The sequence below is a fragment of the Epinephelus fuscoguttatus genome, linkage group LG13, assembly GCF_011397635.1.
Source record: "Epinephelus fuscoguttatus linkage group LG13, E.fuscoguttatus.final_Chr_v1".
NCBI lineage: Eukaryota > Metazoa > Chordata > Actinopteri > Perciformes > Serranidae > Epinephelus > Epinephelus fuscoguttatus.
The window spans coordinates 40,903,602-40,922,117 of NC_064764.1; the positions used below are offsets into that span (position 1 = coordinate 40,903,602).

The window sequence follows — 18,516 nt, forward strand, 5'->3', positions numbered from 1 at the left end:
TTTGTGTCCACCTGATGAATGTGAGTCCAAAATTTGCCGTCTTTTAGCTCTGTTTTTGGTCTCCACCAACTCCTGAGGGAAACGACTGGCTCTTTAGCTGCTAAATGCTCCAATGTGGCGCTGGAAGAGACCAAAACAGAGCTAAAGTAAGAGGGAATTTTAGTCGAGATTTGTCAGAGAGAAGACTTCAGTGTTGGTTTGTGTCTGCTGGATTTTAAATAGGCAACTGTTTGCCAACATGTGCACCATAAAAACAATTAAAAAGTCAATTAATACAGATTTAAAATTACACAATAAGAAACTGAATAACTGTCGACATGATAACGTTAGTTTGTTGAATTGCTAAACATTTTACCATGCTAAGGGTTAGCATGTTGACATAATAATTGACTTGTAAAATTGCTGAACATTAGTGCGTTACAATGCGTGGTTGAAATACTTATCTCAGTAAAGAATATGCAAAGAAATGAGATCATAATTGAGATGGATGCTCGTGTTTCTCAAAACTAAATCTGCGTTTCACATGAAACCTAAAATCTGTTGTTTTATTTCTGCTCCACCTTCCTCAGAGTCGGGACGGGAAGAGTCCTCTTCACATGACGGCAGTTCACGGGCGCTTCACTCGCTCTCAGACCCTCATACAGAACGGTGAGGCCTCTTTGTGCTTGCTTTTGTCTCTTAAAGTTTAAACCTGTCACATTTTATTCTTCCTATAAATAAATCAATGTTAAATTTCAGGTGGGGAGATCGACAGTGTGGACAAGGACGGTAACACCCCTCTGCACATCGCTGCCCGCTACGGTCACGAACTCCTCATCAACACGCTCATCACCAGCGGAGCAGACTGCACGAGGTCTGTTTGTTCACATGTTGAGACTTTTGTGTGATATCATCACAGTGACAAGGTGTCAGGTAAAAGAGACTGTTGTATTTCTTCATCTTTCTCCAAAGGCGAGGAGTCCACGACATGTTCCCTCTCCACCTGGCTGCCCTGAACGCTCACTCTGACTGCTGCAGGAAGCTGCTGTCTTCAGGTACTGCACCAATGTTTAGTTTTAGTGTCACAATCAAGTTTGATGTGTCTGACGATCATGTCAGGAGTTCTTCAGCTTCTTCTTTTGTGTTTGCATCTTCACAACTGACCTCTGTTTCCTTACCTTTGACTGATGTTCAGTTCTTGTGGTGTTTTAGCAGAATATAATCAGTTAGCTTAAACCAATGCAGTCTGATACAGTCCTGCAGTCAGTCCTCTCATTAGAAAGGTGATCATGTTCAGTTTTTGTTGAAATTGTTTTAGAGAGATTATGATTTAGCTCTGTATGTATTTTGGGGCTACAGCTTGTGGTGCTGTTGGCACGTGTCCCTGCAATTTTTTATTAGGCTAGGCTAAATATCAAATATGCCTCTCTGGTGGGTGGTACTTTTTTTACCCCTCCGTGCAGGTGACAGCTGTGTGCATTATGTTTTCGGGTTGTCCAACTCCTCTACGATAGGTGGAGATATGCCCCCTTTCAGCTTGTTAGTATTGGACCTTTTTCCTGTTGACCTATTACGTCACAGACCAAACAATGGACAAACAAGTTAGCTACGGTTAGCTAGCAGCTAACTGCTACCATGGTGGACAACTTTACAGCTCTGTACATTTGGTCCGTCCAAAAAGTCACGGCTCTGGATGTAGATTTCTCCATGTTGTTACCGGCTTCTTCTTCTCTTACACATTTAATGCTATTGGACTTCCGGGTCAAAGCCCGGGGCGGAAACTGCGGAGCATGCTCAGAGCGCCTCGGCCAGTTTGGGTCCAATTGACTGTATACATGCAGGAGGAATTCAACTCCCAACTGTGTGATCTGGGTGTGAGAGAAATTCACTTTAGGACCATTTCAGTCACACTGACATGTTTACAGGGATTTTCTGGTCTGGTTTTAGTCAGACTGACACAATAAATAACTCTAGGGCAAAGGACATGATCATAATCTGTACTCACGTTCACTTTTCCTATTGGAATGAATAGACTCAGGGCCGCCACTCGTCTCCCAAAGGAGCGGGGCAGTGGCGAAACCAACATAACACAGATACAGGAAATGAGTCTAAAGTGGGCCGTCACGGTTTATGAACCGTCTCTGTGAGGAGTGAGTTGCAGCTGATAAAATGTGCTAGCATCATGTTAGTGAGTAATGTTTAATAAAACAGTTTTGTATTCAAAAATCAAACTTCTCTGATATTTCTGAGAGCACTGGAATGATCGTTTCCACCATGTGTGTTTGATCAGATTCAGAGTCCATTCTGCCTTACCACTGTCCTTGAGTGTAGTTTTCTGGGAGGATGGGCCTGGTTGTTTTTCTTGCTCCCGGTGGTGAATTCCTCCACAAGCGCACGTATTCAGCGCCGGCCAAATGCAAGTCACAATGTTCCAGCAACAAGACAAGGCCTCAGTGAGTCTAATCACACACTGATGGGACCACTCTCCTCTGGAAACCAGCGTATTCTGCCGAATCCTCCTCTGAGAGCATCGGCACTGGTAGTCGATACCTTGTTTACATCTGAAAAGTTTACTTGTTGCTTTTGGCTATGAAATAATTCTTTCCACTCATCCCGTGTATTTTGTTGGTTTTCCACTACAGAGCAGATTAACTTTAACAAATGTGGAGCAGGAACAGGAGACAGACAACAAGCCCTTCTGAAGATTTTGAGGCAGGCCCTGGCACTGGTGTGTGTGGAGGCCTGGAGCAGGATGAACCTCCTCATGTTGCTCTGCTGAGTCGCCGTATTGAACAACAAAGGAGTCATTTACATGTGCTTGAGCTGTGAGCAGCTGCAGTGTTGCGTCTGGTCAGGACGGTTGTGAGCAGCAGTGGTGCTGAGCTTTTGTATCTGTTGCACTTGGGAGCTAAAAGTCCCTTTGACATTTAAAGACCCGTGAAGATTCAACAAGCTGTGATAATAGAGGATTGAAAAGCGACAGCACGAGACGACAACACGGTGTTGTTCATTATAATTTACTCATGTGCGACTGTGATGTCACGATATGTTTGTTTGGTCGATCCTCCTCCACTGAATTCTCTAGGAACAAAAACTAGATGCTGTTTTTGTTTTAAAGAACTGAGACATGAGCGTAGCATGTGGTGTCAGGGGTGCAGTCTGAAAGTTGATGGTTTGAATGGATGTTTTGTGTACGTGCAATGTATGGAGGATCTGCTGACTGTTTTCTGGTCACTCTCATGACTCAGCACTCCACCACACTGAAACAATTATGGAATAAAGTAGGTGCACTGTGTGGTCAGCTTCCCATCTCTGGTCCTAATCCTGGTGACCACTGCTGCTTATGTGCAATGCGGATGGATGCTGTAAATGTGTTGAAGCAGCCCTGAAGGCTTGTGTTTGACCACTCAGTTGTCTTCAGGACACTGTTAGTTCCTGGACCATCAGAAAGTTTTGTCATGGCGGGAACAAAACTGAAACCAGAAGCTTTTAGTTGAAAGTTATTTTGCAATGGCTGGACAACACTACCTCAAAATAATATACATGATTAAACACTGAAAAATACTTGCAGCACGATTACATGTTCATCACATGTAGGTAAGAGGCTCTTGGAAGATGTTATCAGTGCACTCACACTGATTTCTAACCACAGATTTACTTGACATAAACCATCTTTCGGTCCCATCTTGATCTTTTGATCTGACCCAATGTCGGAAGCCATCAGTCCGACGCTGATCAGTCTCTGAGGGTCATTTTATCATATTTTTATCATAAACATTTCAGAGGTTTCAGTGTAGCTAGCGGATACATGGGCTAAGACTCCCTCTTCCATGTGCCGTAATTGTTCACAGTTCGATTAGCAACTTGAGACAGGTCCAGACAACACTTCGGCTAATCTCTATAAACAGATATCTGCATATGAATACAGATACATTTGAAAAACGCTAATAAAAGCTAAATTGCAGATGGGTTCCAAGATGGCATTTCGAGTTGCACCTCTTTTGCTCTCCACATGGACCAATCACCTGCATGCAACCAAACCCCACTGACAAGCTGCTACCACAGAGACCTGTCAGTCAGGATTAAGGCAATGGTAGCAATGCGTGTCCTCCACAGCTCCATCGCTCTGTCCAAATATGGCCACTTATGGCTCAAAAAAACAAGATGGTGACGACCAAAATGCCTCAAAATTGGAGTCCACAAACCAAAGGGTGATGTGATTGTGACGTGTGATTGGTCATTACTACTCGAACTACAAACGGAAACCAGGACACTTCCAATACCAAAATCTTGTGCCATTGCCCACAGACTGCATTCATATGCAGACATTTGTTTATAGAGACTAGACCTGACCAAGACTGGGACTGGGATCAAAAAATATGCATAAATGTTCTGCTTCATCAAATCTGAATGTACAGACATGATACACACATCTTTAGCAGACAACAACACTGTGTAGTTGTGTGAACCCGGCGTTACACATTCCACAATATCCATCAAGAATAAACATCCATGAGTCCGCCGAGAAATTGTAGGAAGGAAGCTCCATCGTCTCGTCCAAATATGGTCACTTATGGCAAAAAAACCAAGATGGCAGCGACCAAAATGCCAAATTTGTGGCATCAAAATTAGAGTTCACAAACAAGTAGGTGACGTCAGGGTGGCTACGTCCACGTCTTTTATACAGCAGGTGGTCAGGGAGGAGGTTCTGCATGTTGAAAAAAGTTTGAGGTCATTATTATTGTGATGTGACGAATGTTATGCTCATTTAAAGTTAGGGCAGTTTTTACAGTTACAGTTCCTGAATTCTACCCTGGAAATCCAGAGTTCTCGCGAGAGCACAATTTGAATTTGCTCAGCGAGTCACTCTGGCAATCAGTAATGATGCTCATTACCCATGCCGTTGGAGCCGAGCTGCACCAATCACATCGGTGTATCTGATATAGGCGGGCCAGAGGCGAGCTAAACAGATGACGACAGCGCTGCGACAACGAAGTTCAGAATCAGTCAGTAAACATTGCAAGATGGCTACGGATGAACACCAGTTGTTTGAAACGGCTTTGGCCGCTACAATGAACGAGTTAGACTTGGCTTTTTCTCTAAAAGAGGAACAGAAGACGGCGCTCGAGTCTTTCCTTTGCAAGAAGGACGTTTTTGCTGTTTTGCCAACCGGAAGAATCTAATCTGTTGTTCTGATTGGTCGCAGTGTTATCCAATTGCGTGCAGTGATATTTACAAATGCATGCTTGGTGCCGCCCCTCGAGTTGGGCCATTTTCATTACTCATAGCCAGACCCTAAATCTTTCTAGATTTGGGTCTGGATTTCCAGGCTACCTGAATTCCCAAAAATGTTCTAAAAGTCTGTCTGCTGAAGAAGGGCTGTTACTTTTTAGTCTTAATCATTGAACTGATCAAACCCACATGAACTGCTTGTTGTTCTTCCTCTGTAAGATTCCTTCCTTCCTCTGATATAACACGTACCGTCTTCAGCTCTCTGGCTGTGAAACACGTAGCTTATAGATATTTGTGTTTCCCTGTTTGCACATCCAGCATCATGCACTCTCACCTAACCTTCTTCCCCCACCTGTTGCACTTACACCTGTCTTTCTCTCCACCTCCTCCTCTTCCTGTGTCTCTTTCTCTCTGTGGTGGCTGCTGCTGTGTGTTGTGTGGCCTCCCTCCGTCTCTCCCTGCGCTGCCCCCTTCAGGCCGGAGGTTTAGCATAATGTGTAACGACTCGGTCCTGTCTGCAGGCTTCCAGATCGACACTCCTGACAGCCTGGGGAGGACCTGCCTGCACGCTGCCGCCGCCGGAGGGTGAGTCACACTGTCTTAAAGACACACATTATATCTGGATCAAAAGGTTTAAAAGGCCTTAAAGAATCATTCTGGTTCTTTACAGCAGCTCTTACTTTCATAGCTCTGGACATGATTTCAAACTCAAGCATTCAGATGATCAGACGGGCTGTAAACGGTTTAGTCAGATGGTGAAATCCAGATTTTCCCTCTGGGAATCAGTATAGGATGATCTTATCTTATCTCATTTTATCTAAACCTGAGTGTTAGTTTCCTCATCTGATTGATAAAAACCCACAGTGTGACAATGTGACCCTGGTGTTCAAAACATGAATCATCCTTTCATCATCTTTTGTGTTGAAGAGTATAAGTTATATTTATCACTTCCTGTGGGTTATTGAGCATCAAGTGTTTTTGTTTTAACCTTTAAAGCAGTAACTAAATCTGTCAGTGTACACAGTCTGAATGGTCTGTCTCTGCCTGCTCTCTGTGTGCAGTAATGTGGAGTGTGTCAAGCTGCTCCTGAGCAGCGGCGGAGACCACAACAGGAGGGATAAATGTGGCAGGTAAGAGAACACATCACTGTCCAGACTGAACAATGCTGCAGTGCGTACTGTTATGATGTTGTTATCATTTTTAACTTTCTAGCAACAATTTGGAAAAGCTCCTTTTGTATTTCAACATGACAAGTGTGCATAGAGATGGTTTTCTGAGTTTGTAGTCAAAGAATTTGAGCCCAATTAAACACCTCTGTCAAGACTTTATCAGAGTCAGAATAAGTTTTATTATCTTTAGTCTTTGGTTCACACATTAAACATATGATAAACATATTTAGAGCAAATAGAATAAAGAAGTACTGCAACACTTAAAAACATAAACATAGAATTGAAACATCAAAATAGAAATGGGAGAACGTTTCTTTGAAAAGATAATAGAACAAATAATAAACAGCTTAACATTTACAATGTAACTGTTTCAGAAGGAGAAAGCTGTACAGTTGTGTGCAGGAGGTGCAAAAATATCCATCAGGGAGTGTGCACAAGTTCACAGGAAAGCAAATTCGTGATGCATGTGATTGGATTTTTTTGCCGATATCTGATATGCTGCAGAGATCGGTCGACATCACTGATGCTCTTGTGACATTGTCTTGTTTCAGCTTTTTAAATGTGAAGAGTTGATGCTTTTTTTTTGTCATGATTGATATGAACTGAACTTGTCTGGGTTTTGAAATGTTAGTTGAATAAAACAAGACATTTGAAGATATTATCTTGGCTGTGGAAGATTATGACGAGAGATTTTATAGACAAAATGATCAGGGATATGCGATAATATCAGTCCACAGAAGAGACTTGATCACTAAAATGAGGTGGGGAAAAAGATCAGGATCAGTTATCAGCCAAATGAGTTGTTATATATCGGCATGTAAGATATTGATGATGATTAATCGAGAAAATAATCAGCAGATTAATCGATAGTGAAAATAATTGTTTGTTAACATTGTTTGTTAAGTGACATTTCTCACAGTTGCAATTAAAGTTTTATAAATGAAATCGATGTAACCAGGTAAAAAAAAGTTTGGTGTCCATATACTTTTGGCCATGTAGTGTGTGTCCTGAGGTTTTGTAATTGAGGGAAACTTGGCGTGTCTGAATATTTGTGTCCTCCGTTATTTTCCAGAACCCCCCTCCACTACGCGGCCGCCAGCCGTCACTATCAGTGTCTGGAGACTCTGGTTGCTTGTGGCACAGCCATCAACGCCACGGACCAGTGGGGGCGCTCCGCCCTGCACTATGCAGCTGCCTCGGACCTGGACAGGAGGTGAGGAGGAGCACAGAGACACATCTGCTCTTCATCGTCTGTTGTTCCAAAGTTAGGAGGAGAATTATTTTTAAACCCGACGAGGAGAGGAGGAGGAGCATCTGAAAAGCTCTTCACACCGCTTCTCTGGTGTTGCTCTGAGAATCTGGGTAGCTGTCTACTGTTACTGCATATAGAAACCTGCCGGTCCACACCTTTTCTGTTTCCATGGTAACCTGGAGGTGAGACTGAGGTGGTGATAGTCTTGCTTGGCCTCCAGGATTGGCAGCACCACACTTTGGCGCTCGGCAGCACAGTAACAAGTTATCCACTTGTTAGCATCAGGAGATAACGCCGTATTAAAAGAGGCTGTTGTTTGAGTGTGTTGATGCTTTATCCTCCTTTATGTCACTCCTCCTCCCTCCTCCCTCCTTCCCTCCTTTCCTCCCTCCTCCCTCCTCCCTCCTCCCTCCTTCCCTCCTTTCCTCCTTCCCCCCTGTTGTCTCCTCCTCTGCAGGCGCCGTGTGGCTCTGGAGCCAGAGAGCGAAGGAGTCCAGGCAGAGAGGGAGAAAGAGGCGGCGCTGTAAGTCCACGCTAAGAGATATACGTCATTTGGACCAAAGCTGTGTCCAGGTTCACTCTGCATGTTCATGTTTATAAGCTTATGAGGACAAAACACACGAAAGGTGATTAAATCAAATAAAAAACAGCTGCATGTTTTTCATAAAAACATGCAGCAACTCACACTTAACTAACACTTAGTGTGCTTTTATTTTGGCGGGCCAAAAAACGACCCATCTGAGGCAGCAGTTGCCCAGCACAGTTTCATTGTATGTCAGTCTGTCGTCCCATGATGCAATGCACAAATGAAACGGTGCCGCTACTCACTGCAAAAACATGAACCAGATCATGGTCTGGTTCGGTGTTACGCGTGAGCCGTGTCATGTGTTGAATGATAACTGAGATGTTTGTGTTCCAGATGTTTAGAGTTCCTGCTGCAGAGCGGAGCGACGGCCTCTCTCAAAGACAAGCAGGGCTACAGTCCTGTCCACTACGCCGCAGCATATGGACACAGGCACTGTCTGGAGCTGGTCAGTACACACACACACACACACACACACACACACACACACAGAGGGAGGAAATAGTTGTTTTGTGACTCGAGGCGTTTTCTCCATCTGTTGGCTGATCATATTTTCTCCGCTCTCCGTGCAGCAACATTCCAAGTTTCTGCTGTCTCTTGTTTTAAACACAGTTTGTGTCAAAAACGTTTTAAAATGTTTCGAGTATATTAATCCATAAAATCACAAGAGTCACTTCCCTTTGATATTGAAGTATAGAGCAGAGGTTCCTTACTGGTCCGACCACAGGTTCCAGATTTTTCCCTCAGTCATTAGTTTGAGGTCCACACAGTTCATTACACTCAACATCATATTTGTGTTTGGACATGTCATCGAGCTGGTTCACTGTGTGTGTCAAGCAGCTGTCTGTTAGTAACCCGCTCTACAACAGGAACAGCACTTCAGAATAAAAGCTCTATGCTGGAAATTCACTGTACTTCAAAATAAAGTGTGTTTTGTTTGCGAGTCACATGTGGTCCATTCAGAATGGACCGCAACCCACCAGTTGGGAACCACTGGTATAGAGTACATGTTATATATGAGAGGACTTCCTGTAGGTTCAGTGTTGACGAGTTGTTGTTGTGACCTGCAGCTGCTGGACAGAGACGACACTCAACAAGACGACCCTGAATCTCCGAACGCCAGGAGCCCACTGCACCTCGCTGTGAGTCTCACACAAACACACACGATAGCATGTGATGTCACTGTCTTTACATATGTATTTATTGACAGAACAACTGAAAATATCATATCATAAAATATGAACTTTTTTTTTTAACCAAACCATGGTTACGTTGTTGTTTTTTTGTTGTTGTTGTTTTTTAAATATATTTTTTTCTTTTGTTAATTATTATTTATTTATATTTGTCAGCACAATTAAGAAATGTAACGGAAAAAGAGTATGTGTGTATACATATGCATATATATGTACATACAGTATGTATGTGTGTGTGTGTGTGTGTGTGTGTGTGTGTGTATATATGCATATATAAATAAGAAAAGAGTAATGTAAAAGGAAGAGGGAGATAAATAATATTTTATGGAGAAGGGGCAGGATTACATAAGTTGTACTTCTTCCCACCCCTTTTCAGACATGTAAGTGAAATTATTGTGCTGTTTTCTTTTCTAAAATTGTCTTGATTGTCCATTTCTGTATTATTATTTCTGTTTTACTTGTTCATATATACGTTATATATCTTTTGCATGTTCGGAATAAAAATCACTACAACTACTAGGAAAGACGGGAAAGTTCTTAAATGTTTCAAAACACATGAGCTGTATGGGAAATGTTGATTGAGTATACAAATTAGCTGTGAACTCACTATGAAAAAAAAACACTTAATTTTTCAAAGACAAACAATCTTCTCTGCAGTTTAGTCACTGAAAACAGAAAACAAAGATAAACTGATAGAATAAAAAAAGGAAAGAAATAATTAAGTGTTTACATAAATTCTTCAAACCTTAACTGTGAATTCTCCTTAAATTAAATATAAAAAATTCAAATTAAACAGTAGTTTTTCATTTAACAAAACAAGGGAACAATCTTAAATATTTGAACACAGAAGTTGAACAAGAACTTTTCCTGAATAAATGATTCTTAAAGTGTCTGAAAAAAAACTCTGATGACGAAAATTTCATGAAGCGTCTCCGTCTCTCTGCAGGCGTACCACGGCCACGCTCAGGCTCTGGAGGTGCTGCTGCAGGGGGAGAGGGAGGTGGACCAGGGGGACGAGGTGGGGAGGACCCCCCTGGCCCTGGCTGCCCTCCGGGGCCACGCCGAGTGTGTTCACACCCTCCTCAGCCAGGGAGCGTCGCCGCGCACCACTGACACCCAGTACGGACGCAGCCCAGTCCACCTGGCAGGTGGGTTCAGTTTCAAGCTCATGATTCACTGTTCCTGTTTCTGTGTCACGTTAACATCTGGTTTCAACACGTTTCAACACGTTTCAGCTCGATGTGGCCAAAAGTATGTGGACACTTGGTCTCAGGCTGTTGTTGATGGTTTGGATCTGTTAATGCAACAACACACAGTGAATTCAGTAAATGTATTGTCTGGAAAAAGCCATCATTCAGTACTAATGTACCTCCACTGTGGGCTCATGGGATATAATGTGATACTTTGTGTGAGTCACAACATAGTGATTGGAGGTTTAAATATTACTTTGCAACCTTATTACATGGCTCCAGGTGTAAATGCTCCCACTGTGTGTTTCTAATCACCTGAACATATCGTTCAGCTGCTAAATGACAAACTGAACGTCTCCCTGAATCGGCAGTGACGTGTGAAGCTTCGGGCGTACAGTCAGTCACAGCTCGTCTGTTCACATGAGTGACTTCAGCTCATACCTGTGTTTGAAAACAGGTTATTTGTTGTAAATATTTGTTTGTATCCAGCACGCTGCTCACCCTGCTGCTTTTAGGCCTGTGCTTCTTATTTTTGCACTCTTTGCACTGGTGACGCAGGAGTCCTCCCCATCTGATCAAACCGACTATTAATAAACATCTCTGTCACTTTGTGTTTCTTCTTCTCTTGCTGCCTCACCCTCTCCGTCCTCCTCCAGTGATGAACGGTCACACGACATGTGTGCGCCTCCTGCTGGATGAATCAGACAGTGCAGACCTGGTAGATGCTGCTGACTCTCAGGGACAGTGAGTACTTTGTGTTTTCCTCCCCTTCAGTTTTCTCTTGATCTGTTCCAGTTTGTTTTTAACACCTCCTCTTCCTCGTCTGCAGGACTCCTCTGATGCTGGCGGTCGCAGGAGGTCATGTGGACGCCGTGTCACTGCTGCTGGAGCGGGAAGCAAACGTGAACGCTGCGAATAACCACGGCCTCACTGCCCTGCACCTCGGGGTGAGTGTTCACATTCTCCCTTTCTCTGTCATGACTTCAGGGAGGCTTGAATGTTCCACCAGAACAATCATGGCACTTACCTGTTATATCTTTTCTTTTATCACTGTGTTACAATTTATTAGTTCTTTGCATTGGTGACTGTAAATATCTGCTGACCAGGTGGACATGATTTTGGTTTTATGCTATGTTTCTTTGAACTTTCTTTCACTTTACTGTGCTCTATGTTTCTGTTGTCTGCTTCTCATGTCAACACTTAAAACACTGTTGTATAAACTAATGAAAAAGTCCAGGCATATTTTACAAGTGTTCCTCAAGTCTGAAATAGATTTCCAGCTGTTCCAGCGAGTCATTTTTAATTTCCTATTTTGGATGACAGATTCTCAAATCTCGTATGATCTGAAGGTGAAGAATTAGTGAGAGATCTTTTAAATCACTTCTCAAAACTTATCTTTAAAAAAGGTTTTTCGTAAATGTTTTTTATTTCCAACTCATCTGTTTTATTGTCTCCATCAGGCATAATAAGCCTGAATGGTATGATGTGTTCGGTCGTGTGTCTGTGAGTGTCCACAGCTAATCTCACAAACTACTGGACCAATCAGCTTTATATTTTGTGTGCACAATTACGAGTGTATGCTCAGTGATCTTTCGTGGTTGAGGTAACTCGCAGTTGTTGATAAACCTGTTTTATTGGCTGTTTTATTCCGTCATTTAATGCTGACTGCTCACTGCTCTTGATTGGCCGGCAGGGGCCTTAAAGGCTCAAGAAAATCACGCAGCAAAAGCATAGAGCAAAAGGCGTTTCTGGAAATCAGCTCAGTTAAAATCAGTAACTCTTCCCGTCTGTTGCAGGTCATATTTTTGCCGTCATTGTGGCTAAAAATTAGACATTCATAAAAAAATGTTGCTCTCATTTTGAGCCAGAGTCTCTGCAGATTAATTCCATACCTGATATGTTATTATGATCCACAGAAGTTAGATCCACATTATAAGATGAATTAGTCCCTGTTCTTTGCAGTCTTCGCTGAAACTCTAAGGGAGCCTGGAGGGACAGTTCCACCAGGTGCAGATCACATTGTCTGGAGTGGCCGTGATCAGCTACAGATCTTTGCCAGGCTGCCACTTCTCTGAGTGCAATTTTCTGGTTATTGTCGTCACTCCGTTTTATTGTTTGTATTATTTTGATTGTCTGATTTTTGCCTCATTGCAGTCAAGAAATGTTTTAATCCTGGTTCAACCATGTGAAGGACTTGATTTGAAAAGCGTTGCATAAATAAGGTTTATTGCAATTGTGTTAATAATATTCTTGTCATTAAATAAACTAAAAGAAAAAGGTTTTCCAAAGAGTCCATCAAGGTGACTGAATGTTGTGTCTGTCTTTTATATCACACAGATATGTGACATTAACCCTCAGACTTGTGTCACACTATATAAAGATGGCGGATAATAATGTGAACCAGCAGTATGTTTGACTTTCATTTAAAGACGTCCGTCTTGTTTCTGCAGCTGCTGTGTGGTCAGGAGGAGTGTATCCAGTGTCTGCTGGAGCAGGAAGCCTCGGTTTTAATTGGCGACTCTCGAGGTCGCACCGCCATCCACCTGGCCGCCGCCCGAGGTCACGCCTCGTGGCTGAGCGAGCTGCTGAGCATCGCCTGCTCCGAGCCGCCGTCCCTTCCCCCGCTGAGAGACAACAGCGGGTACACGCCGCTGCACTGGGCCTGCTACTACGGTCAGTGTTCATACAGATACACCCAGCCTGCAGGAAACTGGTTTTAACTCTGTTGTTGTTTCAGAGGTGACGCTCGTACAAGAAATAATTACTTATTAATTATGAGGCTTTAAAAAGTGTTTTTATAATTAAAAAAAATTACTCAGGGTGCACATCATGATAGTGTTTACAGTCTCTTTCTCTCTTTAAGAGAAAACGACAAAAAATAAGAGAAATATTGAGTCACGTCTTTGCTGGTCTGATTTATAGTTTAACATCATTTTTGTGTGTGTGTGTGTGTGTGTGTGTGCGCAGGTCATGAGGGGTGTGTGGAGGTTCTGCTGGAGCAGAAAGGTTGTCGCTGTATTGATGGGAACCCGTTCACCCCTCTCCACTGTGCTGTGTAAGTTATTAGATATTATTTATTGATCGATTTTTTTATTGACCTTTTTGAAAAGATCGGGTTGATTTAAACACATTTGTTGTTGTATTTATACCAGGGCTCTTAGTTATGATTACTTTTGCTCTCATTGATCTATTAATTAGTTTTCTACTGAACTTACTGATCATTTAATCTGTGAAGTGTCAGAATATGGTGAACAGTATCCATTGTGGCTTTTTGTCAGTTTGATTTGTGAGATAAAAAAAAGATGTTTAATTGTTTAAAAGTTTAAAAAGCGACGTGTTTAATTTTGTTGAATTAATGATTTTTAAGTTCATTCACTTCAGAATTCTTTTAACCTTTATTATATTAGAGAGATCACTGAGGGACGGCCCTCACTGACAGTACATTGAGTCAAGATTCAAAAAGTTTATTGTCATGCACAGTAAAAACACAGCAGTTTACATCATACAGTAAAATTCATAGTTGCCAGTCTCCCCTCACGAGAAACAATAATAAAATAAGAATAAAAGTTAGACTTTAAGAATTCAACTAATTACAGAAACAAAGAAAAATAATTCCATTATAAAAATAATAAAAGCCATTTCAACTTTCTGTCAATCAGTTTATTGATCAAAATGTTTATTTTTACTGTTTCCTTCATGAACCTGTGAACGATAGCGAGCGCAGCTCAGAAAGTGAAAAGAAAAAAGGAAATAAAATGCTGTAGAGCTTCTTATTAAACTGTATTTTCATAAAATATTCAAAGAAAGATATTTTAGTGCTTAACATCCTCTGGACTGACACGGAGCAGCAGCATCAGGATTCACAGTTAAAACACACTGAACACTTTAAAAACATTCCACCAACAGAGTGAACGATCACGAGTCCTGTGCATCTCTGCTGCTGGAGGCCATGGGCTCGGACATCGCTGGCTGCAAAGACGCCAAGGACAGGTAAGATGTGTGTGTGTAACTAAGTACATTTACTCAAATACTGTATTTAAGTATTTGATATAATGTGACTTCATACTTCCATTCCACTTCATCTCTTGTGTTTGTGATAAACTGAAGGATGTGTTGAGTTAATTCTTCTTCTACATCTAAATAAACTCTTTCAAAACCTGTGATCTTATGATGATCTTATAGACCATGATGCATTGCTGTAGATTAAATGACCCAACAGGATATGAAGGAGTTAAAACAAGCACAACCTGAAACATCTACAGCAGGAAAATGACACATTCATGCTGCAGGAATATTAACCCAAAAATATCAGAACAGAAAAACACTGACAGGAAACATTTACTGCACAATGAATACTTTTACTTTCCATACTTTACGTACATTTTGCTGATACATACTTTATCTTCAGTAATGTTTTAAACGCAGGACTGTTACATGTAGTGGAGTATTATTGTTGTGGAGTCAGTACTTTAACTTCAGTGAAGCATCTTCCTCTCTGCTGCAGGACTCCTCTTCACGCTGCAGCGTTCTCGGGTCATGTTGACTGCATCCAGCTGCTCCTGTCCCATGATGCACCTGTTGATGCTGTGGACCAATCAGGTCGCAGTGCACTGATGATGGTGGCAGAGAAGGGCAGAGTCGGAGCCCTGGGTACGGAGTTTGTTTTTTTTTTTTTTTTACCCATGGTGTTTTGTCTCCTGTTCTGTGTCGCTGATTTTGAGTGTATCTGTTTGTGTGTGTGTCTGCAGAGGTGCTGTTGACCAGCGCTGGGAGCAACCTCAGTCTGACGGACAAAGATGGAAACACCGCCCTGCATCTAGCCTGCAGTAATGTAAGTCTCCACACGGGGGCTCCACCCTCCACCTTATTTGATGCCAGTGTCTTTTAAAAGTCAGTGCAGTCCCTTTCCTGAAACCCTCCTCACACTCGTACATTATCACTGATCATGTTTGTTAGTTCTTTAAACAACATTGTCAACCACTTTACCTTACCGTCAGACTGCCCTTTCTGATAGGGAACTGAAGCGATTATATCCATATATGCTTTCTCAAAAACAATAATTTGGCCTCACAGAACACAGGAGTTTTCTCTCAGATTAGGTGTCTATGTTTAGATTATTTTGACATGCTATACTGTGACTTTTTTTCATGATTTTGGACGACATGCTATACTGTGACTTTTTCCATGATTTTGGACGACATGCTATACTATGACTTTTTTCCATGATTTCGGACAACATGCTATACTATGACTTTTTTCCATGATTTCGGACGACATGCTATACTATGACTTTTTTCCATGATTTCGGACGACATGCTATATTATGACTTTTTTCCATGATTTCGGATGACATGCTATACTGTGACTTTTTTCCATGATTTCGGATGACATGCTATATTATGACTTTTTTCCATGATTTCGGACGACATACTATATTATGACTTTTTCGATAATTTTGGGCAACATGCTATACTATGACTTTTTTTCATGATTTGAAGCATGTCATCCAAAATCATGAAAAAAAAAGTCACAGTATAGTAACAAACCTTTTACTGCATCCCTCGTCCACAGCAGTACATTGCTCAGCTCTGGTGGTGATACATCCTCCTGCTTGTCCAAACTGGGGGTGTACAGACGACATCTACTGTAGATACACTGACTGTAGATAAATGCCTCCTACAAGCCCATTACAAAAATCCGAACTGCTGCGTAAAGGTTTTATTCATGAAGTCTCATTGAGATCAACATGTGAGATCTGATGACACCTTTAACATTAACATCAGGACACGTCAGTCACACAAAAACACCACCAGGTTTGAATGAATGTTTTGTCTCTGTAACTTTGCAGGGAAGAGAAGACTGTGTGATGTTGATCCTGGAGAAGCTGTCTGACACGGCGCTCATCAACGCCACAAATGCAGCACTGCAAACGTGAGTTTCTAACACCTCCATCACATGACAAAACATGTTCAGTCTCACTGTAATCTGATGAACTAGAAATGGTCAACATGATCATGTTTAACTCTGTGTGTGTCAGTCCTCTCCACCTGGCGGCTCGTAGCGGTCTGAAGAAGGCGGTCCAGGAGCTGCTGTCTCGAGGAGCCAGCGTTCAGACGGTGGATGAGAACGGTAGGGTGACCCAGGTCTAAACCAGCCCCTCCTCCAGGACCTTTATCAGTTCGAGCTGCATGCAGTGGTCGTTTGTCAGCATGGCTGTTTTCCTCCGTTCCTGCATGAACTGCAATAATGAATGATTTTAATTTCATTTATTCCACGTGCACTGCAAATGAATCTCTAAAAGAGGGTTCCCACTGCTCATGGAGTCTAGAGATGATATTCCAAGATTTAAAAATGAGACACTTCAACACTGTTTCAACATTTTATTGCCTTTATTTGACAGTGACAGCAGAGAGATGACAGGATGAGGAAGAACATGACATGAATTAATTGCCAAAGTCTAATGAATGGAATACTTCATTTAAAGTACTGATTTATGATGGACCGTTTATAATAAATATATATATATAAAAACAGATGCAGCAGATTCAGATATCATCTTTAATGTCACACATTCTTTTCCCCTGTCAAGACCTGGTGCCTACATTTCCCACAATGCAACTTGACCACCTTCAGATTGTTTTCATTTCCAAACAGACTTGACACAGCTCCCTGTAGAGACACTCAAAGCTGTACACAACTTTAGACTTCATATTTTGCCTGAAAACTAACATTCAAGCAACAATGTGACAACCACCTCTTCAGCAACCTACATGCTGTAAAATCTTTGTGGTGCATTAGCCATGGTAATGACAGAGCTCGCCGCCCCACCTGCAAATGTTCTGCAAAAACCAGTTCCCCTCGATGCTGCATCCTTGGTTTAGCACTGTCTAAGGCAATTGTGACTGGCTGAAAGAAGTACAAAAACCCAAAAAACTCTTTCTCCTCACGTCAGAGATGTACTTGCTTTTTATCCACATGTTCACGTAGACAACCAGCGTCCTCATGAACAGATTTGTTCATGTACCTACGTTTGAACTACATGTAATTTAAACAATTTCCCCCCGGGGATTAATAAAGTATTCTGAATCTGAATCTGAATCTGAATGTCACAGGAGGATACCACTAGGGGGCGCACCTGAGAACTCAGCCCATATAAAACTTCGGTGATGCGTGATGTAAACAAACATGGCAACACTCGACATTATTAAACTGTTAGTTCTGAGGTCACCAAATATCAAACCTTCATAATGACCCCTTGTGTGCAGTACGAAGTGTCTGTCGACAGCTTTACAGACGTCTGTTCTGACGGTGGTCTGTGGGGAAAATACTTTTATTTGCTGCAACATGAAGAGTGGCCAGTTGGAAGCAAAGCTAAAGGCCTTTGCACACTGAGTCCGTTTTTTTAAATCTGTCTTCTGAAAAAAATCATTACACACAGAAACCTGTCACACTGATTCTGATGCGTTTTATTGTTCAATTCATTGTGAAAATTTTCAGCATGTGACAGAATTAAACGACACATTTCCTCCTTCCTCTCTCCACTGGAGCTACCTATCTGCCTTCACCACTCCCTCCCACAGCTGCATGAGGGGGCGGAGCTGTCCTTCCTCCCTGTCTCCACATTCTCTGTGCGGTCCACATCCTCTTCATCATCATCCACCTGAATCTGACCTGCTGAACATGAGCTATCTGAGTTATGATTCTGAGCCCCGTTCCTCTGTCTCGTCTCAGCTGTGTCCCACCGCTACGTTTTCTTCACTGATTCTTGGTCAAACGTCTCTGAAGGATCTGACCGAGTTACAAATCGAACCTGTTCAGAAAATTTTTATGACAGACAAACGTTTCGGACTCAGTGTGCAAAGGCTTTCAGCTGGATTTCTGGTGCTCTGGTTCACAGAGCATGATCGCTCTGCCTATA

At 42.1% G+C, this 18,516-nt stretch overlaps 1 protein-coding gene across 3 annotated transcripts in view; it reads left to right on the forward strand.

The window, feature by feature from the left end:
• Window positions 1-18,516, forward strand: part of ankrd44 (ankyrin repeat domain 44) — a 46,246-nt gene that overhangs the window by 22,500 nt on the left and 5,230 nt on the right. For 2 of the 3 annotated variants that reach the window (XM_049594044.1, XM_049594042.1), the window contains exons 9-27: window positions 570-648; window positions 739-853; window positions 952-1,034; window positions 5,688-5,796; window positions 6,273-6,341; window positions 7,453-7,593; window positions 8,090-8,155; window positions 8,552-8,663; window positions 9,286-9,357; window positions 10,355-10,556; window positions 11,255-11,342; window positions 11,428-11,545; window positions 13,049-13,271; window positions 13,566-13,653; window positions 14,505-14,588; window positions 15,103-15,248; window positions 15,347-15,429; window positions 16,447-16,529; window positions 16,636-16,727. In XM_049594044.1, coding sequence (XP_049450001.1) covers window positions 570-648; window positions 739-853; window positions 952-1,034; window positions 5,688-5,796; window positions 6,273-6,341; window positions 7,453-7,593; window positions 8,090-8,155; window positions 8,552-8,663; window positions 9,286-9,357; window positions 10,355-10,556; window positions 11,255-11,342; window positions 11,428-11,545; window positions 13,049-13,271; window positions 13,566-13,653; window positions 14,505-14,588; window positions 15,103-15,248; window positions 15,347-15,429; window positions 16,447-16,529; window positions 16,636-16,727 — 2,053 coding nt within the window. The remainder of the gene's footprint in view (window positions 1-569; window positions 649-738; window positions 854-951; window positions 1,035-5,687; window positions 5,797-6,272; window positions 6,342-7,452; window positions 7,594-8,089; window positions 8,156-8,551; window positions 8,664-9,285; window positions 9,358-10,354; window positions 10,557-11,254; window positions 11,343-11,427; window positions 11,546-13,048; window positions 13,272-13,565; window positions 13,654-14,504; window positions 14,589-15,102; window positions 15,249-15,346; window positions 15,430-16,446; window positions 16,530-16,635; window positions 16,728-18,516) is intronic. The other variant, XM_049594043.1, reaches the window with a different exon arrangement.